Source organism: Pogoniulus pusillus, chromosome 7 (assembly GCF_015220805.1).
Source record: "Pogoniulus pusillus isolate bPogPus1 chromosome 7, bPogPus1.pri, whole genome shotgun sequence".
NCBI lineage: Eukaryota > Metazoa > Chordata > Aves > Piciformes > Lybiidae > Pogoniulus > Pogoniulus pusillus.
Window position 1 is genome coordinate 41365993 of NC_087270.1, and position 18214 is coordinate 41384206.

Consider the following 18214-nt stretch of genomic DNA (forward strand, 5'->3'; position numbering starts at 1 on the left):
CTGAAGGGAGGCTGTAGCCAGGTGGGGTTGGGCTCTTCTGCCAGGCAAGCAGCAACAGAAGAAGGGGACACAGTCTGAAGCTGTGCCAGGGCAGGTCTAGGCTGGATGTTGTTAGGAAGTTGTTGTCAGAGAGAGTGATTGGCATTGGAATGGGCTGCCCAGGGAGGTGGTGGAGTCTGTGTGGCTGGAGGTGTTGAAGCCAAGCCTGGCTGGGGCACTTAGTGCCATGGTCTGGTTGCTTGTTGAGGGCTGGGTGCTAGGTTGGGCTGGATGAGCTTGGAGGTCTCTTCTGACCTGCTTGATTCTGTGATTCTGTAGAATCCTAGAATCAGTCAGGGTTGGAAGGGAACACAGGGATCATCTAGTTCCACCCTTCCTGCCATGGGCAGGGACACCCTACCCTAGGAGCTCTATGATCTTCCCCTGCTGGTGGCTACACATACTAAAATAACTCTTGCCAGAAACACTGAGACAGTTCCACCCATTCTTCTTTCTGCAGGGGGTGAGGAGCTTCAGATTGGAATATCCCAGTTTGCCAGCTACCAGAGGTCAGACGTCAAGGTGCAAATCGGGGGCTCAGGGGCAGAGATCAAGGCACAGACAGGCCACGGTGTTAACGTGATGCTTCCAGCCTTGGCTGCAGGCTGGCACAACGTTTCTGTCATCATCAATGGCATTGCTGTCACATCAAACAGGTGTGTGAGCATCTATCCTTTCCTTAAGATATAAACTTAATTCCCCATTCTATGTGGTATTTTAGGGTTTATCTGAAGAGTAAGGTTAGAGTTTTCCCCAAATTCAGTGGAATCTGCAGCGTGGTGTGAAATGATGAATAATTGTCAAGGTATTTATTGATCTGTGCAGCAACCCAAGTCAGCAAACTTCTAATGCTAGTCAATTAACTCCCCTTGGATCAGGAGGAGGCAGGTGGCAAGCATGCTAGGAGAAGAAAAAAACAACAACCTGAAAACACAGATGATTTGGTGGGGAAAAATGCATATTCAGACAGTTAGAGGTATTCCCAGATTCAGGTCAAGTGCAGGTAAATCCTGCTGTAGAGAAAAAAGAAGGAACCCCCCCCACACACTTCTCATGAGGAAAACAAAACTCTGCTAAAACAAGAAACAAAAGAAGTGCTTTGTTTGGAGAATTTTAAAGTGGTGTTATTCCCATTTTTAAGCTGACAGTTCAAGTTCATGCCGAGTTAATGAGCTAATAAGTGTAGGGGGAAGACTAACCTGAAGGTGGGATGCAACAATGCCTTCACCAACAGTATGGTTTGGCTCCTCTGCCACCCAGCTCTTAGCCCTGACAGCTAGGAGTGATCATGAAACAATGGGATTGCTTTTATGGCTCCCGAACCACTGTTCATGAGCTCCAGAAGGGGAAAGGTTGTGGCTGGTGGGATACAATCATAGAATCAAGCAGGTTGGAAGAGAGCTCCAAGCTCATCCAGTCCAACCTAGCACCCAGCCCTATCCAGTCAACCAGACCATGGCACTAAGTGCCTCATCCAGGCTTTTCTTGAAGACCTCCAGGGATGCCACACAGCATGAGACTGGAGTCTGTTAATAATGCCATCACTTTGTCACCATGGACAGAGAGTGCAGGGAACTGAGCCATCTCAGGGGACAGTTCTGATCTCTGGTGGGCTGGACTGTGGGTTTGAGAAGGTCTGCTCTCTAGTGTGTATTTCCAGGGCAAGGGGTGTTTTTGAAAGTGCTGTGTCCAGTTCTGGACCCCTCAATTCAAGAGAGATGTTGAGGTGCTGGAACATGTCCAGAGAAGGGTGACAAAGCTGGTGAGAGGCCTGGAACACAAACCCTATGAGGAGAGGCTGAGGGAGCTGGGGGTGTGCAGCCTGCAGCAGAGGAGGCTCAGGGCAGAGCTCATTGCTGTATGCAGCTGCCTGAAGGGAGGCTGTAGCCAGGTGGGGTTGGGCTCTGCTGCCAGGCAAGCAGCAACAGAACAAGGGGACAGAGTGTCAAGCTGTGGCAGGGCAGATCTAGGCTGGATGTTAGGAGGAAGTTGTTGGCAGAGAGAGTGATTGGCATTGGAATGGGCTGCCCAGGGAGGTGGTGGAGTCTGTGTGGCTGGAGGAGTTGAAGCCAAGCCTGGCTGGGGCACTTAGTGCCATGGTCTGGTTGCTTGTTGAGGGCTGGGTGCTAGGTTGGGCTGGCTGAGCTTGGAGGTCTCTTCCAACCTGCTTGATTCTGTGATTCTATGTGATTCTATGAAAGGAGAATGCTGAAGAAAAATAGATGTAGGTGGGACAGCCAAAGAGCTGCAGCCTTATCTGGGTGGGGTTCAGGAGGTTATGCCTGCAGTTTCCTCTTGCTGCAGATCCCTCTGCTGTCCAGTGGGGGAATGTAAGGAGCTGGGATGTCTTTACAGTGCACTTGCCTGTAGGCATAGCCACAGTGGGGCCTCTCAGTCCTGTCTCTTTCAATGGGTAATTCATTTGCATCATGTGGACTGAACTGGGCACAGAGGCTGTCACTTAGTAAAGTAGAGTTCATAACAACTGTAGCTCAAATCACACACAGATCTGGGGCTCTAGAGTGCTTTTGTCACTGTGCCACTGCACAAAGGGAACAGGCCAGCTGAGTGACCTTCCAGTCTAGAAGGAGTTGTAAGGAAAATTAGCACTGCAGCAGGAAAGTGCATAAAACCAACCCCCCAAACCAGCAACCCCCTCAACTGCCTCTTGTGTTGCTTGTGTTTTGCAGGGTCAAGCCATTAATCCAGTACCTCTTGGAGATCTTCAGCATAGAGCCATGTTGTGGCTCCTTTCTGGGTAAGCAGTGTTGGGACACCTGCAGACACTTAGAGAGGTTAAAGGAGTCAAGGGCACATTTTTCCTGCAGGAATGGAAAGGGATCATTGTGAGCATCCCTCGGTCTGGCTGGCTCAGTCCCCAACTGTTTGCTCCTGTATCCTTGCATGTTTCCTTTGGGAAAACAAAACCTGCCCACACCTCAATCATCTGTGCAGTTTCTTTCAGTTATTACACCTCCATCCTGAGGAGGACAGATTTAGACTGGAAATTCTTTGTAGTGATGGTGGGGAGAGCAGGGATTATCTTGGTACATGCCTACTGTTGTGTTCCCAAATGTTCCCAAACAGCTCTAGCTGTTGTGTTCCCAAAATGTTTCTTCTTCCAGTCATAGAATCAGAGAATAGTTTAGGTTGGAAGGGAACTCAAAGCTCAGTCAGTTCCAACCCCCTGCCATAGGCAGGGACACCTCCCACTAGAACAGGTTGCTCAAGGCCTCATCCAGCCTGGCCTTGAACACCTCCAGGGAGGTTGTGGAGCACAGAAGCACCCAATGTGATCAAAGATCAAAGATCACATTGGGTGCTTCTGTGCTCCACAACCTCCCTGGGCAACCTGTGCCAGTGTCTACCACCCTCACTGCAAACAACTTCTGCCTAAAGCCACTTTTAGTCTCCCCATTTCCACTTTAAACTCATTCCTCCTCCTCCTCCTGTCATTACCAGACCTTGTCAGTAGTCCCTCCCCAGCCTCCTGTAGCCCCCTTCAGATCCTGGAAGGCCACTCCAAGGTCTCCTGGAAGCCTTCTCTTCTCCAGGCTGCAAAGCCCCAACTCTCTCAGCCTGTCCTCATAGCAGAGTTGCTGCAGCCCTCTGAGCATCTTAATGGCCTCCTCTGGACTGGCTCCAACAGTTCCATGTCCTTCTTGTGTTGGGGGCTGCAGAACTGTACACAGTGCTCCAGTCTGTACACAGTGCTGCCATTCTGCCATGCCTGTCAGCTTTATCATACTTTAGGAATGTTCCCAGAGAGTGATTAATTCATTAATTGCCTGCATATAACATCCTTCTTCATTTTGTTTTGCACCTAGGTGGAACTCTGCTCACAATCTCTGGGGTGGGCTTTACTCAGAATCCTGCCCTGGTTTCTGTTTCAATGAACAGGCAAACCTGTGTGGTTACTCACATGACAGAAGAGACAGTTTGGTGCCTGACCCCACCAGCTGCTAATTTGTCTGCTGGAGAGTCACAGAACATCTCTGTCAGAGTAGAGGTAGTCATCAGCAGTAGCTCCCTTCAACCTGCTGTCTTTGCAAAAAGGACCTCCACCTTTAATTACCAAAGAGCTTTGACTCCTCTGGTTACTGCTGCTGAAGTGGAAATCACAAACAGCAGCCTGCTCTTGAGCATCCGTGGAATAAACATCACTGGATCTGTGGCTGAGATCGGACACAGTAAATGTGAACTTGGCTTTCGGCATGGCAATGAGTCTGGAATGTTCTATCATTGCTCTTTTCCACTGGACAGCCTGGAACCTGGGACTTTCCCCATCAAGGTTATCCAGAGAGAGCTGGGATATGCTCTTGTGACAGCAAGGCTGCAGACCCTTACAGTGACTCCACAGGTCACCTCCATATTCCCATCACGGGGATCAGCCTGTGGTGGGATGTTACTCACTATAGCTGGTATTGCTCTAAAATCCAGGAGGAATTTGGTACAGGTCACTTTGGGAAATAATTACTCCTGTGAGATCCAGAACTCTGAGAAAGATGCCATTAGCTGTGTTGTCCTTCCAGGGCTCTACCCTTTGCACTACCAGCAGCTGACTGAAGCACCTTGGGCTCTTAATGTCACAGTGACTGTCAATGGGATCAGCAGCATCTGTCTTGGAGACTGCACACTCCACCTCAGTGAGCAGTGGACCCCCCTTGTAGAGCTGGTGACCTGGGAGACAAATGGGACATTCACCTATGTGATGATCAAAGGCCAGAGGTTGGCAGAGCCAAGTGACAGCCCCACGGTACACCTGAACAACCACACTGCCTGCAAGGTGACTTTCTGGACCGAGAGCAGCGTCACCTGCCAGACAGACTGTGTTGCCCCAGGGGAGCACAGCATTTCAGTATCCACCAGGAGAAGTGGGCAAGCTTGCTTCAGGAAGGCATCAAACCTTCTCACTGTCCTGCCTCAGGTGTACCAGGTTTACCCCCAGAACTTCAGTACCAATGGTGGAGGCTTGCTCACCTTGGCAGGCTCAGCGCTGAGAGGGCAGAGAATGACTTCTGTCCTGATTGATTATCACCCTTGCCTCATTCTCAACGTCACCTGTGTGGCCATCCAGTGTCTGGTGCCTCCAGGTCACGGAACCAGGGCTGTGAGCCTACAAGTGGATGGCATCTCCTATTACCTTGGAAGAATAAGTTACAACGAGGACTCTACCCCATCTCTCCTTTCACTGGTGGCATCTGACCTGCTTTTAACGATGGCAGTGTCAGGGCTCACAGAGGTGGACACCATCCATGTGTTTGTTGGAGATTGTGCTTGCAGTGATGTCACCATCACTCACTTGGCTTTGCAGTGCTCAGCTCCTCGGCTGCCTGTGGGCGAGTACCACGTAGCAGGGCTGGATGTCTCCAGGGGCTGGGCTTCCTCCAACCTGACCTTCACCTCTCGGCTGGAGGTGACAGCTGTGCATCATAACTGGGGTAAGACATGGAGGCTTGCTGGAGCTCCTCCACTGGGTGCAGTGTGAGTGGCTGTGGTGATGAGGTGGGGCTTTTTTTTGGCATGAAAGCTAAATCCTGAATCCAGAACAATACTCCTGTTCAGTTCTGTTCTGTGTTCAGTTCTGGGCCCCCCAGTTTAGGAGGGACATTGAGATGCTTGAGTGTGTCCAGAGAAGGGCGACGAGGCTGGGGAGAGGCCTTGAGCACAGCCCTACGAGGAGAGGCTGAGGGAGCTGGGAATGGTTAGCCTGGAGAAGAGGAGGCTCAGGGGTGACCTTATTGCTGTCTACAGCTACCTGAGGGGTAGTTGTGGCCAGGGGGAGGTTGCTTTCTTCTCTCAGGTGGCCAGCACCAGAACAAGAGGACACAGCCTCAAGCTGTGCCAGGGGAAATTTAGGCTGGAGGTGAGGAGAAAGTTCTTCCCTGAGAGAGTCATTGGACACTGGAATGGGCTGCCCGGGGAGGTGGTGGAGTCGCCGTCCCTGGGGCTGTTCAAGGCAGGATTGGACGTGGCACTTGGTGCCATGGTCTGGCCTTGAGCTCTGTGGTAAAGGGTTGGACTTGATGATCTGTGAGGTCTCTTCCAACCCTGATGATACTGTGATACTGTGATAATTGGCTGTCAGGCTCTGTCTTAAACCTCATTTTCTGGTCTTTTTCAAGGTGGCTTGAATGGAGGAGCAGTTCACTTGCATGGAACTGGATTTTCCCCTGGGAAGACTTTGGTGACAGTCTGTGGCACCAGTTGTGGGCTGTTGGATAACACCACGACAACAGACCTGAGCTGCCTTGCCCCACGCTTACATGGTGAGATAAGACACAAAGCTTGATGTTGTCCCATAAGAACCTGTCCTAACCAAAAAGAGGTGACCCCTACACATGAATCTCATCTCAGGGGAGCATGAAGCAAAAGAGTCTTTGGAGAAAGCAAAGGAGCAAAACTGGCTTCTGCTTTTAGAGCTGAGACCAAAGGCAGTTGCTGTGAGTGGGGATTTCTGCCCATGACCACGGGCTTTGGACTGTCTACCTGAGGCCAGGTGTGCTTTGTGGTGCAAAACAGAAGCTGTGCAAACCATGAACCATTCCTTGTGGCAGCTGTTCCTTGGGAAAACTGTCTCACAGGAAATGTGGATGAGGGCTGTAGGGCTAGGCATGAAAGCACCTCCTGGTCATCAGGAGCATCTGAGTGAGTTGAGCTCCTTTAAATAACTTTTTTTTATAGCCCCATACCACTGTGTGGGGATATGTTATGGTTTGGGTGTTACCTGTCCCCCCACACTTAAGAAAATCACCCAGACTAGACTCAGTTGAGCTGGAAATTGAAGAATGAAGCTTTATATTCACAGCTTAGCACAAGAGACAAGCAGATAGTTACAATCTATACAGCTACAGACAGCAATAGACAAGGTAAAGGTCATCCAGCAGCACAGCAGCCCTCCCAGAAACCAGAGTGCCCAGGAGGGGCTCCCAACCACCCTTCCACCTTCTCCCACCCCTCCACCTTACCCCAGACTTTGCCTTATGCTTCAAGGAGAGTTTGGAGGGTCGGTCTGGGCGGGGTAGGAAGCAGATGGATTAGTCACACAGACAGCAGATTAGGTTAGAGAGAAGCACATCCCCAAAGACAGAGAGCAAACAACTCTGTTATCTATGTGTTCTTGTTCCTACCCATCTCAGCAAGCCTAGGAGTGCAGCAGCCATCACCACTGTTTCCTTTCACAGCCTGGCATCTAATTCCTCTCACCAAAATATTTCAGCTAGCCTCAAACTAGCACAGGATATTTCAGTGAGGTAAGGATGTGGGACAAAAAGCATGAATGCATAGGAGGGGGAACCAATGATGTACTATGGCAAACTCACACCCTGGGGAAGCTCGAGGTGAGGATTTTAAATTCCTCAAGAGAAAGAGGGGATAATCCTACAGCCAGAGCCTCCCTGGGCAACCCAGTCCTGCCTCTCACCACTCTCCTGCTCAACAACTTCCTCCTCACCTCCACTCTCACTCTCCCCACCTCCAGCTTTGCTCCATTCCCCCCACTCCTGACACTCCCTCACAGCCTCAAAAGTCCCTCCCCAGCTTTTTTGGAGCCCCCTTCAGATCCTGGAAGGCCACAAGAAGGTCACCTGGGAGCCTCCTCTGCTCCAGCCTGCACAGCCCCAACTCTTTCAGGCTGTGCTCACAGCAGAGCTGCTGCAGACCTCTGAGCATCCTCCTGGTCCTGCTCTGGACACTCTCCAGCATCTCCACAGCCCTCTTGTCCCAGGGGCTCCAGAGCTGGCTGCAGTACTCCAGGTGGGGTCTCAGCAGAGCAGAGCAGAGGGGGAGAATCTCCTCCCTGGCCCTGCTGGCCACACTGCTGCTGCTGCAGCCCAGGCTCTGCTTGGCTTTCTGGGCTGCAAATGCACACTGCTGGCTCCTGTTGAGCTTCTCCTCCACCAGCACCCCCAAGTCCCTCTCCTCAGGGCTCCTCTCCAGTCTGGCACTGCCCAGCCTGGATGTGTGCTTGGCATTGCCTTGACCCAGCTGCAAGACCTTGCACTTGGTCTTGTTGAACCTCCTGAGCTTGGCTTGTGCCCACCTCTGCAGCCTGTGCAGGTCCCTCTGGATGGATCCCTGCCCTCCAGCCTGGCTGCTGCACCACACAGCTTGGTGTGGGCAGCAGACTTGCTGAGGCTGCACTCAGTGCCTGTGTCCATGGCGCTGTCATATCACAGGGCAGAGAAGGTTAGTGAGCACAGGAGGAAGAAGATAATCGAATGCCATTGAACTCTGCAAACCTTTATAATTATGTTCCCCATGCCCTGGAGTGTTCGGCGGCAGGGGGAGCCTGAGGAGAGTCCCCTGGCAGGCAGCACCACGCTGCTGGCGCCTGTCACTAGATGTCAGCAAGCGAATGCTGATCGCTGGGCGCCCGCTCGCTGCTCCCTCTCCTGCCGGGGCCGTGCAGCCGAGCCCGGCGCAGCGAGCCCGGCACAGCGAGCCCGGCGCAGCGAGCCCGGCGCAGCGAGCCCGGCGCAGCGAGCCCGGCGCAGCGAGGCAGGCGCAGCGAGGCAGGCGCAGCGAGGCCAGCGCAGCGAGGCAGGCGCAGCGAGGCAGGCGCAGCGAGGCAGGCGCAGCGAGGCAGGTGCAGCGAGCCCGGCACAGCGAGGCAGGCGCAGCGAGGCAGGCGCAGCGAGGCAGGCGCAGCGAGGCAGGCGCAGCGTTGCAGGCGCAGCGAGGCAGGCGCAGCGAGGCAGGCGCAGCGAGGCAGGTGCAGCCAGCCCGGCACAGCGAGCCCGGCGCAGCGAGGCAGGCGCAGCGAGGCAGGAGCAGCCAGCCCGGCGCAGCGAGGCAGGCGCAGCGAGGCAGGCGCAGCGAGGCAGGCGCAGCGAGGCAGGCGCAGCGAGGCAGGTGAGGCAGGCGCAGCGAGGCAGGCGCAGCGAGGCAGGCGCAGCCAGCCCGGCGCAGCGAGGCAGGCGCAGCCAGCCCGGCGCAGCGAGGCAGGCGCAGCGAGGCAGGCGCAGCGAGGCAGGCGCAGCGAGGCAGGCGCAGCGTTGCAGGCGCAGCGAGGCAGGCGAGGCAGGCGCAGCGAGGCAGGCGCAGCGAGGCAGGCGCAGCGAGGCAGGCGCAGCGAGGCAGGCGCAGCGAGGCAGGCGCAGCGAGGCAGGCGCAGCAAGCCCGGCGCAGCGAGGCAGGCGCAGCGAGGCAGGCGCAGCGAGGCAGGCGCAGCGAGCCCGGCGCAGCGAGGCAGGCGCAGCGAGGCAGGCGCAGCGAGCCCGGCGCAGCGAGGCAGGCGCAGCGAGGCAGGCGCAGCGAGGCAGGCGCAGCGAGGCGGGCGCAGCGAGGCGGGCGCAGCGAGGCAGGCGCAGCGAGGCAGGCGCAGCGAGCCCGGCGCAGCGAGGCGGGCGCAGCGAGGCAGGCGCAGCGAGGCAGGCGCAGCGAGGCAGGCGCAGCGAGGCAGGCGAGGCAGGCGCAGCGAGGCAGGCGCAGCGAGGCAGGCGCAGCAAGCCCGGCGCAGCGAGGCAGGCGCAGCGAGGCAGGCGCAGCGAGGCAGGCGCAGCGAGGCAGGCGCAGCGAGGCAGGCGCAGCGAGGCAGGAGCAGCCAGCCCGGCGCAGCGAGGCAGGCGCAGCGAGGCAGGCGCAGCGAGGCAGGCGCAGCGAGGCAGGCGCAGCGAGGCAGGCGCAGCGAGGCAGGTGAGGCAGGCGCAGCGAGGCAGGCGCAGCGAGGCAGGCGCAGCGAGGCAGGCGCAGCGAGGCAGGCGCAGCCAGCCCGGCGCAGCGAGGCAGGCGCAGCGAGGCAGGCGCAGCGAGGCAGGCGCAGCGAGGCAGGCGCAGCGTTGCAGGCGCAGCGAGGCAGGCGAGGCAGGCGCAGCGAGGCAGGCGCAGCGAGGCAGGCGCAGCGAGGCAGGCGCAGCGAGCCCGGCGCAGCGAGGCAGGCGCAGCGAGGCAGGCGCAGCGAGCCCGGCGCAGCGAGGCAGGCGCAGCGAGGCAGGCGCAGCGAGGCGGGCGCAGCGAGGCGGGCGCAGCGAGGCAGGCGCAGCGAGGCAGGCGCAGCGAGCCCGGCGCAGCGAGGCGGGCGCAGCGAGGCAGGCGCAGCGAGGCAGGCGCAGCGAGGCAGGCGCAGCGTTGCAGGCGCAGCGAGGCAGGCGAGGCAGGCGCAGCGAGGCAGGCGCAGCGAGGCAGGCGCAGCAAGCCCGGCGCAGCGAGGCAGGCGCAGCGAGGCAGGCGCAGCGAGGCAGGCGCAGCGAGGCAGGCGCAGCGAGGCGGGCGCAGCGAGGCAGGCGCAGCGAGGCAGGCGCAGCGAGGCAGGCGCAGCGAGGCAGGCGCAGCGAGGCAGGCGCAGCGAGGCAGGCACCGCAGCTGCAAGCAAAACCCTCCCCCGCCACAGATTTCCCTAGGATCACTGAATGATTTCGGTCGAAAGGGACAGTTTAAACCTCCTGCAGTAAGCAGGGCACATCCTCAACTAGATCAACTTTCCCAGAGAAATGTTTCCATTCCTGGGCAATCAGTGCCAGTGGCTCATCAGCCTCAGGGTGAAAAAAATCCTCTCCACCTAGTCTGAACCCTCCTTCTTTTAGTTTAAAACCCTCACCCCTTGTCTTGTCCCAGCCGGTCCCCATCTTTCTTACAGGCCCCCTCTAAGTACCAAAAAGCTGCGGTAAGATCTCCCTGAAGCTTCCCGTGGGCTGAACAACCCCAGCTGCCTCAGCCTCTACCCACAGCAGAGGGGTTACAGCCCTCAGATCAGTTTTGTGGCCTGCTGTAGGGCTGCCTTAGAGGTCCATGTCTTTGTTGTGCTGGGAACTCCAGAGCTGGACACAGCAATGAATGTGGGGGTCTCATGAATCACAGAATCATAAACCAGTCAGGGTTGGAAGGGAACACAAGAATCAGCCAGTTCCACCCCCCCTGCCATGGGCAGGGACATCCTACCATAGAATCATAGAGTCACAGGATCAGTCAGGGTTGGAAGGGACCACAAGGAGCAGCCAGTTCCAAGCCCCCTGCCATGCCCAGGGACACCCTACCCTAGAGCAGGCTGCACACAGCCTCAGCCAGCCTGGCCTCAAACACCTCCAGCCATGGGGCCTCAACCACCTCCCTGGGCAACCCATTCCAGCCTCTCACCACTCTCCTCCTAAACAACTTCCTCCTCACCTCCACTCTCACTCTCCCCACCTCCAGCTTTGCTCCATTCCCCCCAGTCCTGCCACTCCCTGACACACTCAAAAGTCCCTCCCCAGCTTTTTTGTAGCCCCCTTCAGATGCTGGAAGGCCACAAGAAGGTCCCCTGGGAGCCTCCTCTGCTCCAGCCTGCACAGCCCCAACTCTTTCAGTCTGTGCTCACAGCAGAGCTGCTGCAGCCTCTGAGCATCCTCCTGGCCCTGCTCTGGACACTCTCCAGCATCTCCACATCCCTCTTGTAATGGGGGCTCCAGAACTGGATGCAGTACTCCAGTTGGGATCTCGCAGAGTGGAGTAGAGGGGGAGAATCACCTCCCTTGACCTGCTGGACACACACCCTAGATCAGGCTGCTGCAGCCTCATCCAGCCTGGCCTTAAACACCTCCTGGGATGGGGTCTCAACCACCATGAGATCCAAGCAGAGGGGCAGAACCCTCAGGTCCTTCTCCTCAGGACTGAGAAGGATTTTGCAGTGTGCAGCCTTGTAAATCTCACCAGTTGAATTAGAAAGATGCTGCTGTCAGTGCAAGTATTTATATACAAATGTTACTTTTGCTGTTAGACATAACAAAATCCTTTGCTAGCTGCCATTTCTGGGCCACTCAGTTCAAGAGGGACAGAGAGCTGCTTGAGAGAGTCCAGCACAGGGCCACGGAGATGCTGAAGGGAATGGAACAGCTCTGTTATGAGGAGAGCCTGAGTGAGCTGGGGCTGTGCTGCTGGGAGAAGAGGAGACTGAGAGGAGACTTCAGCAATGGTTATAAAGATGTGCAGGTGAGTGGCAGGAGGCTGGAGCCAGGCTCTGCTGGGTGATGCCCAGGGACATGACAAGGGGCACTGGGTGGAAGCTGAGGCATAGGAAGTTCCATGTAAACAGGAGGAGGAATTTTCCCCTGTGAGGGTGCCAGAGCCCTGGAACAGGCTGCCCAGGGGGGCTGTGGAGTCTCCCTCTCTGGAGAGATTCAAAACCCACCTGGATGTGTTCCTGTGTGATCTGGTGTAGGTGCTCCTGCTCTGGCAGGGGGGTTGGACTGGATGAGCTTTGGAGGTCCCTTCCAGCCCCTGGCATTCTGTGCTTGTGTGATTGTGGTTAAACCTGTGTGTGAGGCAGGCTGTTTGTGCTCCCTGAGACAGGGATGCTCAGCCTGCACTCACCTACCTGTGCCACTGGTGAGTGAACCGAGAGCAAGATGTTGTCCAGGCAGCTCAGCTCCTGCTGTTCCAGCCATCACACTCCCCACCGCTTCGGGCGTGAGTGGCTTTGTTAAGTGCAGTCAGCCCAGTCTCACCTCGTGGTTTCCGTGCTGCTCTTTGCCTGGGGAAGTTTGCCACTTGGCACTCTCACATCCAGCGCTCAGACCTCTCTTTCATAGCCTCGTCCACGTGGGAGAGGTGGCAAAGTGACTTGAGGGATGTGGGACAATGAGCCGTGAAGGAGGTGGGAGGGAGAGGCCCCAGGGCTCCTGTGATGCAGAGGGAGCGTGGCCAGGTTGGAGGCTGCTCTGACATTTCTCGGTGCTGCTCCTGGCCCGGGTGATGAGAAGTGAAGAGTTCAAGCTGCATTTCTTCGGCTACAGCGTGCTGTGAAGCAGAAACACCTCCCCTCTGGCCCTGCAGGATGTCAGGTGGCAGCTCGCTGCCCTGGGGTTTCAGCACCAGGTCATGTTGTGTCTGGCCTGCTGGAGATTAGGGATTTGCACAGGGGAATCCACCTAAGCCTACTCGTGATCGAATCTGCAGGGCAAAGCTCTGCAGGTAGGGAATGCGATTGCTTTCCCAGCCCAGAGACAGCTTTCTAAGACACAGGGGACAGCTGATTTCAGCAGCATCAACCCATAAGCCTGCCCCAAGGGGGTCTTCCTTAGGAATGGTTGCTAAGTGGGGTTGCAGCAAGGTTTTGGTTTGATCCTTGACCAGAACCGGGGAGGCTGAGTACTGAGAGATAACCAATGCAGAGCACAAGGAATAGGAACACAAGCCTAGACTCTTGAATGAAAACTGCTGTCTGCTGCAAGCTGCAGAAGAATCAAATCAGAACAGAGGTAAAAATCTGAGGTTTACATTTCATCTTAGCAAAATTAATTGAATTAAATACAATTCTCATCAATAACATTAACAAGCTCCTGATTCCTTCAGGGGGAAAATCCCAAACGCCAGAAAAGCACCACAAGGCAAAAAACTAAACAAAACCTCAACACACAGGTCTTTAAAGGGCTGGTAGAGAGAAAGTGGCTTCATCCCCACAGCTCTCCCCTTCTCTAGTGGCTGCTAGGCTTGGCAGGAAGCGTTGGGCAGGAGAGAAAATAACTCAGTACTCATAGAACCACAGAATCAAGCAGGTTGGAAGGGACCTCCAAGCTCAGCCAGTCCAACCTAGCACCCAGCCCTGGCCAAGCAACCAGACCATGGCACTAAGTGCCCCAGCCAGGCTTGGCTGCAACACCTCCAGGCACACAGACTCCACCACCTCCCTGGGCAGCCCATTCCAATGCCAATCACTCTCTCTGCCAGGAACTTCCTCCTAACATCCAGCCTAGACCTCCCCTGGCACACCTTGACACTCTGTCCGCTTCTTCTGTTGCTGGGTGCCTGACAGCAGAGCCCAACCCCCCCTGGCTACAGCCTCCCTGCAGGCAGCTGAAGACAGCAATGAGCTCTGCCCTGAGCCTCCTCTGCTGCAGGCTGCACACCCCCAGCTCCCTCAGCCTCTCCTCACAGGGCTCTGCTCCAGGCCCCTCCCCAGCCTTGCTGCCCTTCTCCAAACACCTTCCAGCACCTCAGCATCTCTCTTCAATTCAGGAGCCCAGAACTGGACACAGCACTCCAGGGGTGGCCTGACCAGTGCTGAGCACAGGCGCAGAAGAACCTCCCTTGTCCTGCTGCCCACACTGCTCCTGAGCCAGCCCAGGATGCCATTGGCTCTGCTGCCCACCTGGGCACACTGCTGGCTTATGTTCATTTAGTGTCTACCAGTACCCCCAGTTTTGAAGTAAGCCAATACCTGAGGTTGCATGTTTGATGTTGAGGAGATGATAAAGAAGCCACATTTAAAAGAAGATGAGCTTATAAGAAGGTCCATGAGGGAAAAAAGCCAAGTCTGGTTTGCCAGGTTGCTTCCATGGGCTTGGGATAACAAATCTGGCTTTAAGGGTTCAGTGTAACAGTTCTTGGCATCCTTTTCAGCATGTCCTGGGACTACTGTTGGCTGGATTATGTTGGCTGTTCAAGGAAGGGGATTTAGATTGAAGGCTAGAAATGAAAAGAGGCTGGTTTAAAAGAAAGGGAGACATGGCTTGGTGGGACTCTTTGCATGGGGTAAGAGAAATGTGCTTTGTTTGTAGCAGTGCAGATGTGCCAAGGAGGTGCACTGAGCTAGGAACAAGGCTGGACTCTAGACAGGGGGATGAGGTGGTTGGTAGGAGCAGATGCAGAAGACATGAAGAGGATGTGCTGTGGAGACTGAAAGGCTGATGAAAGGCAGGCACTCTGATGTTTCTTGTGAAGACCAAACCAAAGGATCCAAATGGTCCATTCTGACTTCAACTCCAGAAAGAAAATGAAGCAAAAACCAAGCCACACTGATCACAGAGTAGGAATGCTCTGACAGACACCTGTCAGGCAGTGAAACTGATGCTTTCAAAGTCACCTCTTGGGATTTCTGAAGCTCAGCTGCATGAAATGAATGTCTCTTTGGGAGCTGGGGTTGGATTGGGCGACCTCAGCAAGCCTCTTTTTCCCACTTCTCCTTTTTAATCTTTAACATTTGTCTTCTCTGCTAAGCCCCCAGTAATGCTCAGCTCTGCAGTCTGTTTGGTGAGCAGTGGATAACTGTGGGTATGTGGTTTGGCATCAGGACTCCTTGGGCAGTTGATCAATCATTCTGCAATTGCCTTTCAAACTCCTATAGGCTTTAGCCTCATCACGTGTCCAGCAGTTGCTGCTGAACAGTGACCCAGAACAAAGCCCTTGCACTGAGCATCCCAGGGTCCTGGCTCAACCCACAGACTCCCTCAGAGACAGAGTTGAAGGCAGTTGGTCTCTAACCCATTACCAACATGCAGAGATTTGGCTGCCATCATGTCTGATATTCAAGGAGAAGCTCTAAGGGGATGAAAAAATGAATCTCAGTGATGGGATGGGATTATATTACATGTGATTAGTTGCTTTTAGCTTTGTAGGAATTAGAAAGCATAAAGAAGCTTTATTCAGGGCTTTGAACACAAAACAATCAAGCAAGGACAGTTGTGTTCCACAATAAGCAGACTACCCTTTTAGGAGATACTGAACAGTGCCACAGTCTCTAGTGCACAGGCTCACAGGGTGTCAGGGGTTGGAAGGGACCCAAAGACATCATCCAGTCCAACCCCCCTGCCAGAGCAGGACCACACAATCTAGCTCAGGGCACACAGGAACACATCCAGACAGGCCTGCAAAGGCTCCAGGGAAGGAGACTCCACAGCCTCTCTGGGCAGCCTGTGCCAGGGCTCTGGGACCCTTACACTCAAGAAGTTCCCCCTTGTGTTGAGCTGGAACCTCCTGTGCTGCAGCTTACACCCATTGCTCCTTGTCCTATGCCAGGGAGCAGTGAGCAGAGTCTGTCCCCACCTCCTGACCCCCAGCCCTCAGATGTTTATAACCATTGATTAAATCCTCTCTCAGTCTTCTCTTCTGCAGGCTAAGCAGCCCCAGGTCCATTAGCCTCTCCTCATCAGGCAGTACTCCAGTCCCCTCATCATCCTCCTAGCACTCCACTGGACCCTCTCCAGCAGATACCTGTCCCTCTGAAAGTGGGGAGCCCAAAACTGAAGGCAGTATTCAAGATGAGGTCTCAGCAGGGCAGAGCAGAGGGGAAGGGGAATCTCCCTTGATCTGCTGGAGATCCCAGCTCATGCAAGTTCCAAGGAGGCCCTCCCAGTTGTGATGATGTATTAACAAAAGCTGCTTCTGGATTTCAAAGTTTATGATAGGCACTGGTACCTCTTCCTGCCTTATGCTTGATCTGGAAGCCATGCTCTGTCTTCCCCAGAAGAGATGTTCATTTCCATAATCATTTATATCACCAACTTCACTCTGGAGGTGTTCAACATTTCTGTGGGTGCCATGGACAGAGGCACTGAGTGCAGCCTCAGCAAGTTTGCTGCCCACACCAAGCTGTGTGGTGCAGCAGCCAGGCTGGAGGGCAGGGATCCATCCAGAGAGAGCTGCACAGGCTGCAGAGGTGGGCACAAGCCAAGCTCAGGAGGTTCAACAAGACCAAGGGCAAGGTCCTGCAGCTGGGTCAAGGCAATGCCAAGCACAAATGCAGGCTGGGCAGGGAGTGGCTGGAGAGCAGCCCTCAGGAGAGGGACTTGGGGGTGCTGCTGGAGGAGAAGCTCAGCAGGAGCCAGCAGTGTGCACTTGCAGCCCAGAAAGCCAAGCAGAGCCTGGGCTGCAGCAGCAGCAGTGTGGCCAGCAGGGCCAGGGAGGGGATTCTCCTCCTCTGCTGTGCTCTGCTGAGACCCCACCTGGAGTCCTGCATCCAGCTCTGGAGCCCCTGGGACAAGAGGGCTGTGGAGATGCTGGAGAGTGTCCAGAGCAGGGCCAGGAGGATGCTCAGAGGCTGCAGCAGCTCTGCTGTGAGCACAGACTGAAAGAGTTGGGACTGTGCAGGCTGGAGCAGAGGAGGCTCCCAGGTGACCTTCTTGTGGCCTTCCAGCATCTGAAGGGGGCTACAAAAAAGCTGCTGGGGAGGGACTTTTGAGGCTGTGAGGTAGTGTCAGGAGTGGGGGGAATGGAGCAAAGCTGGAGGTGGGGAGAGTGAGAGTGGAGGTGAGGAGGAAGTTGTTGAGCAGGAGAGTGGTGAGAGGCTGGAATGGGTTGCCCAGGGAGGTGGTTGAGGCCCCATGGCTGGAGATGTTTCAGGCCAGGCTGGCTGAGGCTGTGTGCAGCCTGCTCTAGGGTAGGGTGTCCCTGGGCATGGCAGGGGGGTTGGACCTGGCTGCTCCTTGTGGTCCCTTCCAACCCTGCCTGATTCTATGATTCTAAGCTGTAGATGTGGCTCTTCAAGATATAGTTTAGGTTAGTGGCCATGGCAGTTGGGTTATGGTTGGACCTGTTCTTAAATGTCTTTTTCAACCTGGACAGAGCAGTAAGATCCCAAAGACCACCCTGGTGCTCAACACACGAGGAAGGTCATATGCTTGCTCAAAAAGGGCTGAAGTAGTCCTATGGAGGCACACTCATCCTCACAAGGGATGTATCGATGGGGAGAGTGGGACATGCACATCTGGAATCCACAGTGACAAACTTCAGCAACTTAAAGATTGAAATCTGTGGAGCAGAGGCTGCTGTTGGTTATTCTCCTCCTCTCCTGTCTTTGCAGCTTCTTTGGCCATTCTCTGTGGCCTGACACACTCGACTGTTGACTGCCAAGAAGAGAGAGCCACCTTCATTGAATGTGATGTGCAAGTCACAGTGGGTTCCTACCAGCAGAGAGGATTTCTGTCTTATCTGTATGTCTGTGAGGACAGCCCACCTCAGTGGCACCAAAAGGACACCAGCTCACCTCAGAGGCGTTTTGCTGGACTCTTTGCCAGGTTAGTGCTCTGTTTCTCTGGCAGCTGAGTGGGCCAGACCATGAGGAACAGCCCCCAGAAGAGCCACGAGGATGATTGAGGGACTTGAGCATCCCCCCTGTGGAGAGGGACTTAGAGACTCTGGGCTATTTCGTCTGGAGAAGAGTTAGAGGAGATCTTGTAATGTGTGCAAATATCTGAGGGGTGGGGGTCAAGTGGCTGGGGCCAAGCTCTTTTCAGTGGTCAGCAGCAATCAGACAAGGGGCAGTGGCTACAAACTGGAGCATAGAAGGTCTCATCACAACCTGAGGAGACAGTTTTTCACAGTGAGGGTGACAGAGTGCTGGAGCAGGCTGCCCAGGGAGCTTGTGGAGTCTCTTCCTCTGGAGACTTTCAAACCCACCTGGATGCATTCCTGTGCAGGCTACCCTGGGTGATCCTGCTTTGGCAGGGGGGTTGGATCTCTGGAGGTCCCTTGCAATGTTCTGTGA

General features: G+C 55.3%; 1 protein-coding gene across 1 annotated transcript in view; it reads left to right on the forward strand.

Annotated features, from left to right (window-relative positions):
• PKHD1 (PKHD1 ciliary IPT domain containing fibrocystin/polyductin) overlaps positions 1 to 18214 on the forward strand; it is a 296674-nt gene that overhangs the window by 49941 nt on the left and 228519 nt on the right. Inside the window, exons 30-34 of the mRNA XM_064146703.1 lie at positions 500 to 695; positions 2730 to 2797; positions 3867 to 5480; positions 6165 to 6308; positions 17531 to 17744. Of these exons, the coding sequence (XP_064002773.1) occupies positions 500 to 695; positions 2730 to 2797; positions 3867 to 5480; positions 6165 to 6308; positions 17531 to 17744 (2236 nt within the window). The remainder of the gene's footprint in view (positions 1 to 499; positions 696 to 2729; positions 2798 to 3866; positions 5481 to 6164; positions 6309 to 17530; positions 17745 to 18214) is intronic.